A 15,357-nucleotide genomic window follows, 5' to 3' on the forward strand; every position below is an offset into this window, starting at 1 on the left:
CAGCCTACAGGTTCACCAGGTGGTGCTGGCAGCACTGTTTCCACCACTGAAAGGTATGTTAGTCATCTCGTCCTGCAGAGGAGCCTGAGGACACAATCCTGTGCTTCAATGACACACAAGCTTAGACGAATTTGTACATAAATGTGCTCCAGTATTTGTACATTAACAAGGGGTCAGGTGACTGTAGTCTGGAAGCTGTTGCTTACAGTGACAACCCTCCCCATCCTTCATCTTATTGTTTTCCAGTAAAGTCATTGTACGCTGTCTTCCCAGTACTAAAACCAGACCAGCTGGTGGACGTAGTGGAGTATTCAGAGGCTGGGGAGCCAGACATTTCCCCCAGGAGTAGGAGGAGACCAAATTTGAGCTAAAAGGAGAGTAAATACTGGACACCCGTTCATCTAGTCGGCTGAGAAGTGATTGCAAATGAATGCCAGTGTTGCTCTGTGTCTGCCTGATGGATACATGGACGACTCTAATGACATGTTCATCATTTCAGCTTTATTAAATGAGAATATGTCACGGTTGTGTTTACAGCTTGTTGCTGCACAATAAAACTAACAGCTCCAAACTAACGGACACACACAGTGTACAGAGCGTATGGAGACGAGGCTGAAGGCCTGTAAGATCAGCGTTTGATGAACACGTCGATGTGAAGTACGTTCTGTCTCAAGGTTTCTGTCCATAACTCAGACAGGTGTGTACTAAATGTCCTCCGTGGAAGCCTGCTTCAACTTGATTGTATTTTCTTTAAATGTCAAACGAATTAGAGGATCGTCTTCACTGTAATCGGGTAAAACGGATTACAGTGAAGCCAGAGATCCACTCAAAGCCCACACTTTCTGTCTCTGAACTCCTTTGGAGTGAACGCAGCACTTTCGGTTTGTACTTTTTATTTTTCCTGGTTTTCGTGGCTCGCTGGTGCATTTCCATGTCACTTTGTGCCACTGTTTTGCCTTCATTTCGTTGAGCAATATTGACATTTCTGGTTTGATGGACGCGTTTCCGGCCCAGCATACTTCGTACCAGCGACGTGTGAATAGGGGTGGTCATGAACTGATAAGAGGGGAAGGCCTGCCTCAATCTCTTTATTTTTTCTTTTCTCGTACCCTCCCACGTATTTCTCGTCGCCATTATTGTATTTAATCCGTACCGGTGGGCAGATGGCGATTTTTCGACGCCTTTTAGTGTCGAGTGAAACACCGGGACGCCCCCCTCTTTTCGTTGGTCGGTCGTAACGTCCGAACGTCCAGCTGATTGCTTTGAGTGCCGTTCAATTATTCCAGTTCAAACTGAGACGTTTTGTTTCGCCACACGGAAGGTTTTTGTGGCCGAAACGGACCAACTTCGCCACCCTTTCCCACCGGCCCGTGGACCTTAAAACAAAGAGGACATTGATCTTTTTTGTCAAACTTGAGTGTCGGATCGTTTTTCTCATTGAAGGACCAGGCCCCGGACTCATCCCCAGCCTCGCGTTTCCACATCGGTTTTTGTTGGAAGTCATGGGAGACACAAGTGAACGAAGCAAGCCTCCGAGTCTACCTCCCCGGTGTCCCTGTGGATTTTGGGGGTAAGTGTTAAACCCGATACAAAGTCGATTAAACCTGCTATCTTGAACTGAAAGGTAAATCCGGATCAAATATGCTCAACGGGTTCAACTAGTCCAAACCCATTGTTGTTGTTCTGTTGTACAGGCCGAGGGTGGGGGGTTGGGAAGTTAGCTGATAAATAAACCTGCTAGCTTGAAAACTAGCTAAATTCCCGCTGCCCGCTAAGTTTTTAAACCCCCTCTCGTCGTTTCAAACGCGGGTTATTATTTTTAATCGTGCTTTATCGTGTTTTTAAGGCAATTTGGAAACCAGGAGATGACGTACCCGACACTGAACATGATTTATTGCCAGCAGGTTCCTTTAAACCTGCCCTGTTTTCTCGGATCCCCTCGAAGATAATGAGCAGCGAAACGATCGACACGTCCCTTCGGTTCAGTCCTCAAACCGAGCAGCGCCGATAAACCCGTTTTCGACTTATTTTACGCCGTTTTCAGGCTCGGTTTGCCTTGTGGTGGATGTGTGTTGCATACCGGATGTGATTCACTGATGTCTCCTGTGTTAGCCGAAGGAAAAATGACCACATTCAACCTTTAATCGATGAAGCAGCGACTCTCAGACACGACTGTCTGCCGCTGAAAGGGATGGACGTTGTTCCAAAACAGCCGAAAAAAGCAGATGAGGATCAGACTGTCAGTACTGACAGCACAGACCCCCCCCCACCCCCCACCCCCCCTTAATACTCACATTACTGTCATTTTACTCATTTCCATGTCGTAATCTACTACTGGTGCGCGAAATACAACCAGGTAGACAGTTGCCCCCCTGATTGAAGGTATAATCATGACAGAACATTGTCATATGACATGTCATTTGGTGACCCCCCCCCCCTCACACAAGCCCCATCCCGCAGTTGTCTTCATTTTGTGGTGTCCAGTAAGCAAACTGGAACCAATAACCCACCTGTCAATGTCAGGTGACACAAATGGCAGCGTGGTGCGTTTAGGGCCCCGCCTGCGTCAGTTAGGGGTAACACCTGGTCGGGGGGGGGGGGGTCTGACTGTCCTGTCCCACACAGCCTCTTCACACATGTCGCTGAACGTCAAGGCCTCTCGAAAACATCTTGAACCAGGTCTCCCTCTCACCCGCTCGGTGTTAATGCGACGCTCATCCAAACTCTGCATCCAGTGGTTTTAGTGCTAATTCTTAGTTAACAGTTTCTTCTTATGTGACATTAATTTAATGTTTCCACAAACATTTCAATTCTTGTCAGTTTTCAGAAGCCTCAAATGATGCTCAGGTGTGCATAAATGTGCTGAAAGGCGCAGCAGGTGATTTCATGGACTGCCCCTGAATCTGTGTTAATCAGTGGACTCTGACTGGGAGGGTAACCTGACCAGGTTCTAAACACTGGAAGAAGGAAATTATGGGTTTTTTAAGGCTATCTGTGAAGCCCACCTGATACTTGAGGCTGATTTTCGAGATTGAATCACAGAAACGTATTTGATAGTTTTCCTTTTGGTTTTGATTAAAGATCTGTCACTGACATCCAGAAATACACGTCACAGCTGCAAATGAAGCTCATCAGTGCTCTCCGGGCTACAGAATATGTACTGGTTGATGATTAATTGTCATGAAAATAATTACGATGAATGATTAAATTGTCTTTTTGTGTTTGTTTTGCACCATTATTAAAGCATAAGCTTCATAGTTTAATAATGCACACACACACCTTAACTAAGGCGTCATATGAGCTGAAACAAAAGAACCTGACCTGCAGCAGTCAGGTCCAGACAGTCGGGTTATTTACCTCAACCAGCTGATACACACACTCATAATTCTCTACTTGTTTCAACGTTTCTAACATTAGCCAGGTTTCCATCCACGTGCAGCACAAATTTGAACCATATTTACAGAAAATCAGCCAAAGAAAACGCCAAGTAACAAAGATCTCCACCTTTATGTGAATGTTAGAAGTTAAACACCTGAAGATTAACAGTTGGTGGCGCTGATTCTCCTGTCAGGTGTCATTAAACAGAGGCAGAAAAGGGAGGCGCAGCGAGGCGACACCGTGAACAGAGCAGCAGACGTAGAAATAGCGATGGAAGTGTGAGATTTCTGTTCATCCAGGTGAACGGAAACGATTCTGATGGTCACAAACGGCTCAAATCATCGCTGTCAGGTGATCATGTGATGATAGTGACAAACATGTCGAACATTGTGTTATGTGTTATGACATATTCGCCAGGTGGGATGTGTGAGGGGTTATCTGATACTGAACGGTTTATCAGAGAAATATTGAAAATAGCTGCAGCCTTCAGTCCTTTTCCAGGGTTCAAGGTTAATGGCTTGTTTTCTGCGCGCTCTTATCTGTGTTTGTGTTTTCCACTCTGCATGCGGCTATCAGATGAACCCGGCGTGTTTTAAACACCTCGGCGAGATGTTTTACTCGTTTGTGGCACTTTTCTGTCGGCCTTATCAAACGCTCCCGTGCAGCCTTTTTTGACGGTTCGGCTCCTTAATGCAGTTTGTTTTTGTGACAGTAACTGCAAACAAAAGAAGAAGAAGAAAGATGAAGGAACAGCTCTTAGATTTTGTCACAGTTTTATATAATTATATGTATTTTAGATGAGATGCATCACCTGGTTTTCTGAATGACAGGCTCACGAGGACAAAGTCAGACTGTCTCAGCCTGGCTGGACAAACATTTTCACTGGCCATCAGCCTGCAGTTGTCAGAGGAAATGAGGTGTTTTCTGCTGTTCTCTTACATTTTACAAGCGACTCCTCGAAACAGCATCAATTCAAAATGAACGGAAAGGCTTCGGCGTAAAAAGAGCCGTATGACTGTGTGAATGTACGGAGACGGCAGCAGAAAGGAGAGTGTGTGCAGAGAAATAGATGAAACTGGAAATGCTGGAAAGAAATAAGTCAGTCCACACACACACACACACACACACACACACACACACACACACACACACAGTCGGATCCTGTTGTCACAGGAAACGTCCATCGGGGAACTCGTCCATTGACAGTTTGTGGCCAAAAGGCACAGACTGCAGAAACACTCCGGCAGTCGAAGCGAGCTCCAAATTCACTTTCCATTTTGTGTGGCTGCAGCTTGGTGGTGGGATGGAGCGCTCGCTCGGCTCCAGAGGCAGCGCAGACAGCCGGCCTCCCCGAGCTGCTCGTGGCGACACGAGAGCCATCTGATAACATTTCCTTCATCGTGTCCTTTTGTTCAGCTCCGTTATGCAACATCGTCTGAGTTTTATAAAGCAAAATAATAGTGATGAAGCTGCTTTAGCGTCCCATTAAGACCATACCTTTAAGTTATTTGTTCAGGGACAGGACACACTTGGTGTCTGGTGAAACGTCTTTTTTAATTAGAAATGTTTGCTAATTCAGTGAGGAGATGGGTCGACCTCAGCAGCTTCTTTAAAGGAGACCAGGAAGTGTAAAGTGACTGCGCATCAGGTCAGTTTGAGTGAAGACGGAAAGACTTTGACTCAGCGCTGAGTCCAGAATCATGGCTGCTGAATAACAACCAAAGGCAGACTTAATTATTTTTTATTAAAATAGGTAAGACGACCACGGGTTCACTGGTTTTAAACTACCCATGTTCAGTTTTAATTGCACATTTTTCGCAATATGTTGTTTGTTTTGAAGTGACGGGCGTGCAGGGCTTCAGAACGTGACTTACACCGAGTTTCCAGTTTATTAGGCACACCTGTACAGTCTAGTCAGTCCAGCAGCCCTGGAATAAACACTGTCTATGAATCATGTTGAGCTTTTGTTCACGTTCTGTCAGGGATTAGTTGATTGAGCTCTCTGGCAGCTGTTGAGGCGCTGGTTAGCGGTGTCATAGTGGATTGCATTATAAATTCTAATGATCTGTCCGCCTCACGTGTGAACAACAAAATGAAGAAAAGAAGCGCCTTTCTACTCCAAGTCTGTATCTCCAGTAGTGTAATTAATCCAAAGATACGATAATGACAAAGGGCACCACCCCAGGCCTTCTTTCCACCAAATTTCACAGGAATCCGTCTGTAGCTAAGGAGATATTTTGGTGACACAGATGCAGTGACAGTGACAGGTGAAAAACATGACCTCCTTGGTGGAGTCACAAACAGTCTGTGCAGGCTTGTCCTGCTGCATTAGTCACATAGCTCCTGTAGGAACAATGATCTGAATACCCCACGGAGTTCCAGCCTCTGCGTCATTGACCGGCCTCAGCTGACAGAAACGCTGCATTGTGGTGGTGTGAACATTAGAGAGAAGTCCAGAATGCGAGGGAAAGACGTGACGTACCTGGTGGAAAAGGTACCGCCAAGAAAACCAGGAGACAAAGTACATCTCCAAAATGCTCTGGTTTTAAAGATGAGTTCAAAGTCCGTGAATGTTGGAGCTTCACTGTGCAGAGTGTGTCGGTGCAGAGTTTGAGATACTTCTCTTGGTTCACCAGTGATGGATGGTCTTAAAATGAGCTGTTGAACTTCATGGTCATAGAGAGTATTATGGTATGCTTCGCGTTTAGTCGTGTTCGTATTGAACTGTGCGGTGATAGTGCTTTCCCTGTGTCCTCCGCCACAGTAAAATCGCTGTCCGTCGTGGCAGAAGTGTTTTAAAAATGACGTTTTTGTTGAAAATTCTGGCAAACTGCGCAGCCATGGCTGAATCAGCTGACTGGGCATTTGCAGGACCCAACTCTGTAAGTGAATCCTGCATCTGTTACACATCCACCACCTCGCCCTCAAGGCAGCCAGTAGACCTTCAGAGTTGTGAGGGCCATTTTAGGACGTCTCATACTGGGCTTGTTAGGGACACCCTAATAACGTAGAGGTCGGACCCGGGCATGGATTTGCAGGACAGATCAGTTTCGGGGAGGTCCGGCAGCATGTTTTCCTGTAATGCTTTTTGATTTGTCAGCTGTGCCAGCAGTGTGTCTCATCTCTGCTTGTTAGTCCGGCGTGAGGTCCCCTGTAGGTCTAATCTCGGGTTTAAGGCAATGATTAGGTTAATAAACTACTTTCTAGGTTACGTTTTTGCTAGTTTATCCAAAAAGTGACGAGACGATTCAATGCGAGCTGATGGAAACACACACACAGGGTACACAAACACTCTGAGATACAGGATTTAAGGCACCGCCAGCGGGTGAAATACCAAGATTTTAGGGAGTCCCAGGTCCGACTTGTCTCGGCTTTCATCAGACTGAGCTGCACTGAGTGGAGACAGGTCCAGACTGATGGAGTTTAGACTTCTGTGTCAAATACACACACTGTTGGCATGTTCAGGTGTGGACGTGGGCCTTAAATCAGCGTGACGGCAGCGTACCTGTTTCGATTTGAGCTGAACCCAGTTTAAGTGACATGATAGCCAAAGCTTTCCTCGTTTGACTGGATCCACGGGACTCGATGCCAGTATCTCTGAGATGGACTTGATTTTTGTCTCTGTGCTTGAATGAAACTATTACTGCTAAAACAATTACTCTATTGACAGGAAATTAATCAATGACAGCAGTAGAACAGTCAAATCTGATTTATTCCAACTTTCTGCTCCTCCTGTAAGTGATTTTTAGTGTCCCCCCAACAGCCATTTGCGTCCCCGTCCTCTGTGCTTTGCTGTCATCCCGCCCTGAATTTATTGACCCACAGGCCCAGTCGCCTCACTGACGGACAAAAGAAGGGCTCCTGAGATGAAACATTAGGAGCCATTATGAAAGATGTGATGGTTGAGGTGCGGGGTGCGATACAATCGTCATTTGAGACACCGAAAAAGGGGAATGGTCCTACTCAAAAACACAGCCATAGGTCATGAAGACGTTTGTCTTCTGTTCAGCTGCTCTGCATGAAATGAATGTGGGAAACAAAGTCTTACTTCACAGAGAGATGAACTTCATGTTTTCTTGAAAACAGTGTTCCACATATTCCCCGATAATCACAGAATTCACATGTGCAGTTTTGTTTCATGTTCATCTTGATATAATTGATCTTTGTTTGGTTGTTCATGCCTTTAGGTTTGTATCAGAGAAGGTTTGTGCCATGGAAACAGGTTTCATAAGCAGAGGCAGAGCTTTGGTATCTGAGGAGGTCAATGACGTTCATTCTCTCACCTGTCTCCTCAGGTCCAGTAAAACCATGAATCTTTGCTCCAAATGTTTTGCTGGTAAGTCTTTCCTCAACAACGTTTTCCTTAAAGGACCAGTGTGCAGGATTTAGTGGTATCTCTGGTAATTGGACACGCCTCTCTGGAGCCAGTGTTTGGTTTGTCCACTCTGGGCTACTGTAGAAACATGGCGGACTCTGTGGAAGAGGACCGGCTCCCTCTGTAGATATAAAGAGCTCATTCTTCTTATTTTCAGGTGATTCCACACTAATGAAAACTAAAGCATGGATATAATATTCTATTTGTGTTAATAGATCCCCCTGAATCCTACACACTGGACCGATGATGTCCACTCATAGCCTGGTCGTCTTTAACTCTACATGGTCTCTTCACGGCTTACTGTCCCCTCAACAAATGTGCCTTGCAGCTGCAGTCACAGTTGTCATGAAATAATTTGACACACTGCAGCTGAAAAGTTGCCCTCTTGCTCTCTGGACGGTGACTAGCTGCTGTTCGACGTCCTTTTCCAAGTCCAAAGTGTTCACCTGGAAAAAGTGCAGTTTTTAGCTGATGCACACATTTGGACCAGAAGGGGACGTTGAATTTTAAGTTTGCCGTCTGTGATGTTGTCTCTTTAGACTTGCTTTCAGCTGGTCACACGTTAATGAGGGAAACAGTTCCACATTTGTTTTTTCTCTTAAGCTTCTTCTTGGCGTGCAGAGCTGCTCTCACAGACACGGCTAGCAGAAGCTCGAGGTTAAGTGTGCCAGCTGATTTCAGTTAGGAATGCTAACAATGCTAAGAAGTCATTCCAGGAAGATGAAAGTAAGTCTCACACCAAAGCGATGTAGCCACCATTTCCTGGAGAGCGTTGCTTGAGTCAAAGGGTCAGCGCTCGTGGTAAGAACGATGGGATTCGATTATTAAACACGGATGTGAAGCTGCCGTGTGGAGAGTGCTTGATTTGAGGGCAGAATCAGCTGCACGTTTGGGAAAACAGACCAGTGAGACTCAGTCTGGTTTCCTCGTTCAGCGTTTTGTGGAGAAACCCCCTTAAACGTTCAGACTTTTCCACAATGTGACGCATCTGACAAAGAAAAATGTCCAGTTCAAGTTTGGAAATGTCAAGTTTTCTCAATGGCTCCCCGGTCTGGTTCAGGAGGATGGGTTTAGGGTGCACCGCAGCCCTGTCGGTGGCCATGGCAACCAGCGAGCATGGCAGACAGCGAGGACCTGAGGGCCCGGCTTTGAGTCGAGCATCACAGACAGCAGCAACGCTCAGAATAGACTCAATACACATGAGTATAGAAGCTGAGCAGAAGTGGGTTAGTCCACATGTGGAGGAGAAACTCAAATCTAGGCTGACCTGCCTCACCCTCCCTGGAGGGGGAGGGAAAGACAACCCCCTCCTGGATCGATATCTTCCCAGATTATCATGACACGAAGGTCTGAAGTGCAGCTCGTCCAAGGCGATCACGTCTGTCTCAAACCAGATCAGGATTCAGTCGGCAAAGTTGACTCGCAACTCAAAAAACTCTGAATTTGGTGCGTTTAGAGCTCTGAAAAGGATTTGTCTTCAGTAGACAGACGGCGCTGGTGAAAACTGCCAATCACAATGGACAAGGGACAGCCAGGGGGACAGTAAAGCAGTCCAACCCCAAGATGTTCACGCTGCTGCCATTAAAGGCTCAGATAGTTAGCCAGAGCGGAGCAGTTTTTGTTCAAAATGTAAATGTTCTGCTCCCTGATGAATGAATGAATGGACTAAATGTAAACTCATATTTTCTTCTGCATCATGTCAGTGTTTGCTCAGACCGCTTCCATTTTGTTGCTCGATTTTCTCTCCAACAAAAACACAAATTGAATGTTTTGCAGCAGCTAACTGTCAAACTGGTGCCTGAGTCCGGAGGAATGCAGCAACAAAGAAGAGTTTTCTAAACTGCTCTCAGCCGCTCGATGTTTGACCCCACAACACAAGGCAGCTCAAGGGTCACCGACACGGATCCCCCGTCTCAGCCAAGTCTCTGCTAAAGGTGGAGGAAGATGATGTGTATCCAGCTGACGAGGCGACAGGAAAAACCCGAATCCCAAAGGAAGCACAGAGGCAGCGTCTGAGAGGCCCGTTCAGCTGCTCCTCACTTCCAATTAATCACTTCCTGTCCACAACCAACCTGCAATTCAGATTTGGTGAAACATATATTCATACAAAAACGTCTTGCAGGGCTTAGCTTCATGTAAAAATATCGACAATGCTCGCCGGCCTGGTAGCTACACTGCCCTGTTTTCTCCACAGTTGCATTTGCTGCGTATAACGTGTTATTACGGACTCAGTCGGGAGGTTTGGGTTGTGCAGCTGCATCTCGGCGCTACGCAGCATAAACAGGCGAGGAGTCCAGATTTGACTGTTTTGACTGTTTCTGTGTCGTCCCTTTTCTTCTCTTCCTCCGTCTGTCTGTTTCCCTGTCCTATATATACATTTCTCTCTGCTTGCTGTCCTTGACCACAGACATTCAGAAGAAGCAGCCAGGGGAGGACTGCACCTCCAAGCCTATCCAAAGCACTGGGAGTAGCCAATCACCAGTTTTCAGTAGCGAGACGAGCAGTACCAGTAGCCAATCCCTATTGTCGTCGCCGCCCTCTAGCTCCGAGCAGCCGTCGGCCGAAGAGCCCTCGCCCACGTTTCCAAGCATGAGGGAAGGTAAGATGGGGCCGTCAGTGATATCCACGTCAAGAACAAAAGGCTGTTGGTGAAGAATGGACTGTCCATTCTCTGAGTCTTCAAACGCAGTGGAAAGAACAGAGTGAGCACAAACAGGAGATAAAGTTCAGGCTGGTTTCACACACTGAGGAAGTTTAATGTAGGAAAAACCCAGAAAGCAGCCGCTGCTGAGCTCAGGACGGCGTCAGCAGTGTCTCTGTACAGATGTCAGTAATACGATGTCGACCAGTCGAACAAGCGTCGACGCTGCTGTACAGCATTCATATCAGTGCAGTGTGTGACACGCACAGCTAGGCTGGACCTCACACACAGTGCGAGATGTACGACAGACAGTCGAGAGCTCACGTTTCTCAGTGAGAACACCTGGTTTTTCAGTCTGACTGCCCAGTGTGTACCAGCCTGCACAGCACAGCACCGTAAGAAGTCTGTTTGTGAGGTCTGAAACTGGCATTTTTGTAAAGTAAGTGAAACCTACCAACTGGGAAGCAGAAGTCACCTCTTTGCACTGCAAATGAACACGTTGAAAGAATGCTGAGGATGTTTATTCTGTTTGTTTCGTGGTGCTTTGGAAATGAACAAACCGATCTGGAGAGTGGTGGAATCATCTGATCTGTTGGATAATTCGGTCATTTTCAGATCATCTAAACATTAAACTAACAAATAAATAATGATTTCTAATAAATGTTAAATGGCGTCATCTGTTGTGGACTAGAGCATGTTTTGATTTTTTGTTTCTAGAGCTGAAAAGGACTTAAATGTAAAGAATTTTCAGTTGGTACTGAATTAAGTCACCTGTGTTCACCTACCCGCCCGTGAGCCTCGTCACAGCGTTTCACATCCTGTCTCACACGTCTCTTCGTTTCTTCTCGTGCATCTGCAGGCGTGTCGTCCACAGAAACAGCCCAAGGCACACTCTGCACACCCACAAAACGTCCACGAGAATCAGGTACAGTCAGCCGCCTCTTCCTGCCAGCTGCTCTGCGTGACCTGCCCCACTTTCAGCGCTAACTCTTAACCCTGTCGGGGTTTTTTTTCTTCCTAGCGTCGGGCTCGGAGAGCGAGGCGACGCCAGAGAAGCGGCCACGAACAGACGAAAAGGAGGGGGGCAGCGAGGAGGCCCGCGGGACGCCCAAGCAGAAGAACCGCCGGCGCTGCTATCGCTGCCAAACCAAACTAGAGCTGGTGCAGCAGGAACTGGGCTCCTGCCGCTGTGGTCAGTACCAACGCATCCCTGTGGCTTTCAGTCATGTGTTGTCATTCAAGGCCGCGCTAACTTCCACCTTCGTGCCGCTGCTTCGTTTCCCCACTGTGGGTCAAAACGTGTCGAGCAGCAGAGTCAGCTGTTTCAGTTTGACCTGAAAAACTGAAAGTACATAAACCACTAATCTGAAGCAGGTACGTCAGCCCTGCTGTTAGCCCTACTTTCAGCTAAGTGTTAGTGTTTTACTTTTAAAGGCACAGTCTGTACTCCAAATGTGAAGAAGAGGAAGGGTCACTGTTAAAAATGACAGATTTTAACCTGCTACTGTTTTTAAAGGGGGCAGGTTTAGAGATTTTTCTTCTGTTTGTGAATGTGTTTGGTGTGATGGACGGGGCTCTGATATTCCTGGATGTGTCAGAGTGCTTTTCACTGATGGCAGGTGAGCCGTCAGCACAGACAGGTGTGTTAATGAATGTCGAACAGTGCTCTTCATGTGAACTCAGAACTCACACCTTTTGCATGGGCACATACAGCAGTCCCACTAATGTGTATACAGATAATAGACTTTTTTTTATTTCCATCACTGTCTCTTGAAGCTGGACGGTGAAAGTCAGTCAGAGAGGTCAGTTTTTCTGTCAGTGTTTGGCGGAAGGCTTGTCGAGGTAAAACCGTTGAAACGAAGTGAGAACAGCGCAGCGTTTATCGGGGTCACTTCTCCCCTCACCAGCCTGTTTTCTGCTTCCCCTCCCAGGCTATGTGTTCTGCATGCTTCACCGTCTACCCGAGCAACACGACTGTCTGTTTGACCATCTGGGCCGCGGGCGCGAGGAGGCCGTCCTCAAGATGGTGAAGCTGGACCGCAAGGTGGGCCGCTCGTGCCAACGCATCGGGGAGGAGTGCTCCTGATTGGCCACAATGTGACCAGCCATCCAATCTGAGATGAGGCGCTTACAAAGAGGAGGAGGAGGAGGAGGAGGTGGAAGGAGAGCTAGGAGGAATGACAAATGGGGTGATGGGTGGGAGGGGGAGGGAGGGAGGGAGGGAAGAAGAAGAAGAGGAGGAGGAGGGGGGGTAGCACGGTCGTAACATCCTGCATCTGACCCGACAATTCTGGATCTGAGCTTGACGCCGCCCTGTTGATGTCCTGATTTCCTGCGTGGAGCGTCTGTTTGGACTTGGCTCTGGACGAGGCCGCTCGGGGGGCCGACAGGGGGCCTGGTGGTTGTCCTGCGGAGCCACGTTCAGTATCGCATGTTCACACACACAGCCTTAACCCAACCCCCGTCTTCAGAGGAAGGACGCCGTAGAGACGAATCCGTTAGTCGTACATCACGCACAGCTCCGCTGTTTCTCGCCATGGTTCCCTCCTCTTTGCTCACGCTCCTTTTTTTCAGCACAGGAAGTTCCGGCAGATGAACTGTTGTAGCGTTCGGCTGAACTGATCCGTTCGGATTGTCACTCGACAAGGTTTTTGTTTATTTTTCTTTCCATTTCTTGGTCGCGGGTGAGGGGTCTAGCTCTATCCCACGACCGCTCCTCAGGTCGTCATCAAGGGGTTGGAGTATCAAACCTGTAACCCCGCCTTCCTCTTCTTCTTTTTTTCTTCCACCAACATGAGGTCCATGTGCAGCATCACTGACCGTGTTTTGCTCGTGCATGGTGCCTGCAGCAGTGTATTTGTGCAGGTTTGAGTGTGGTAATGTGAGGCAGTCCAAGGATGCCGTCATGGTTTGATTTTTTTTTTTTTTCCCGTGTGGCTGTCATGGTGATTCGCTCTGTTTTTACTGCTTAACCACGGTGTCGTGGAGGACAATACAGCCAATCCCTGCCTCTGCTCACATGGACTGTTGACAAAAAGAAAAATACAAATAAATATTAAAAAAAAATAATAAAAACCACACTAATGGACAAGAGTCACTTGGATAAATCCTCTGTGTAGCAGATCCTCTTCTCCCTCTTTCCCTCCCCTTTTTCAGTATACAGAGTAGTACTGTTGTTTTACAGAAGGGGATACGACTGAATTTTTGTATTCAGAAGAAGAGTTCTTCGCCAAAACGCCATGTGTTCATTTTTAAACCGCGCAGGTTCATCGCTGAGTCCAGAGTGCTAAACTGAATACACACATACTTACTACCCTTTAAATCCTTCTATAATTTATTTCTTATTTTGTGTTTTGTGGGTAGGATTAGGTGTCATTTCATTGTCAAATCGGGGATATCTATTTGAAACATAATTCTTGAAATGTTATGTTAATTTCTTTCCTTTGTTTTTTTTTTTTTTTTACATTGATTGCTGGCTGGGGCGTCACTTCTGTCTCTTCTATCACTAAGTTGAAGCGAGGTGGGCTCGTCCCACAGGTTAAATCAGTGATGTCACATTGATACACAGCACAAGCGAAAATTGTTTTCTTTTTTTAAGGCTGAGAAATTAACCAAATCTGGTTAACCTGGAGACGTCGTACACCTAAAGCAGAACTAAAAACTTTTAGATACGGCTGGACTCAAAGATGTCAACCGTGATTGGTTCTCTTCAGTTTTGCTGTGAATTAACCTCATCCTTGTGTACGTAGATCTAAGACTCCCAGTCATGGACTCTTTTCTCCCCACGTCACAGATGCAGACTGTGTGAGGATGCCTCAGCTTGTTTTGGCTGCAGAAATAACGTGAATTCTGAAATTGAGTGGTTTCCCCTTTCCTCATATGTTTTTGTCATTGTTTGTCATCCTGCTCTTGATCAGCCTGCACAGTCTGGCTGCTTGGACTTTGTGCTGTGCATATTGTTCAGTTACACACCTCTCTTCCTTCCTCTCTCCAAGGGGTGTCCTACCCAAATCGACTTTTCTGTTTGTGATGTTGCAGGAGCTCACTTTTTCCTTCAAATTTTAATGTTTGCCGTTTGTTTGGCATTAAGCAAATATTGTAGGTGCATTAAAAAGTATAAGTTTGTTCAAAACAGGTACGGAACCTCCAGAAAATGTACTCTGCAGCATCACAGGAAGTGCAAGTTGGTGATGTTGAATTGTATATTACTGTTTTTCAATTCGGAGAACTAAGAAACACGAAGTGGTGGATTTCCTTGAATAGCAGGAAAATCGGAAAGCGTCCTTTTCTCTTCCTTTTTTTTTTTTTTTTTGCAAATTAACTTCAGAAAAGTTGAGTCCGGTGGAGAGCCCTTATAACCAGACACCACTTAACTATGCTAATCGTCATGCACAAGCTATTGTTTCTGCTCTGTCACCCCCCACCCCCCACCCCCGCGCTCGTCTTCTCCAATGAGAACACAGCGAAGGAAAAAGGGAGCTTGGCTGGTTCTTATTTTGATATTTTGAAAAACTTGTTCCTTTTTTGAGTGCTAATGAGAAATGGAAGAAATGGAATATCTTTCTGTACCTTTTAGAGAAAAAAATTATTTAACCTTATATCAGTTTGAGTTACTTACACCCTAGCATAGAGTGGCATATTTAGTTAAATGTATAAAAAAGCAAGAACATAATTCTGTCCTATTTTCTCCTTTAATTTTATCGTGTTCCATTTTCTGCTGAGGAAAATAAACTGGATTAGAGGATGTGGTGTGTGTAAATCTCTCTGTTTCTTTTCCCATAAATTGACATTTGTTTGAAAGGTTTCCTCTCTGAAAATAAACCATGAACGTACCATAATATCCAGTTCATTGTTAGTTAAAATGTCAAGCAGTTGAAGTCATGTGGGTCAGGAGCTAAAAGTGCCACAGGTTTTGTTTGTCCTGCAGTCAGTGTGTTAAAGTTGATCCCATTTTAACACATGT

At 46.2% G+C, this 15,357-nt stretch overlaps 1 protein-coding gene across 1 annotated transcript; it reads left to right on the forward strand.

Annotated features, from left to right (window-relative positions):
- Window positions 1-1,168: 1,168 nt before the first annotated feature.
- zfand3 (zinc finger, AN1-type domain 3) lies at window positions 1,169-13,426 on the forward strand. The gene is made up of 6 exons (XM_076756480.1): window positions 1,169-1,570; window positions 7,674-7,714; window positions 10,161-10,352; window positions 11,254-11,319; window positions 11,416-11,586; window positions 12,326-13,426. The coding sequence occupies exons 1-6, from the start codon at window positions 1,503-1,505 to the stop codon at window positions 12,478-12,480; spliced, it is 693 nt and encodes a 230-aa protein (XP_076612595.1). The 5' UTR covers window positions 1,169-1,502; the 3' UTR covers window positions 12,481-13,426.
- The last annotated feature ends 1,931 nt before the right edge of the window (window positions 13,427-15,357 follow it).

The sequence above is a fragment of the Chaetodon auriga genome, chromosome 18, assembly GCF_051107435.1.
Source record: "Chaetodon auriga isolate fChaAug3 chromosome 18, fChaAug3.hap1, whole genome shotgun sequence".
In the NCBI taxonomy this organism is placed as follows: Eukaryota; Metazoa; Chordata; class Actinopteri; order Chaetodontiformes; family Chaetodontidae; genus Chaetodon; species Chaetodon auriga.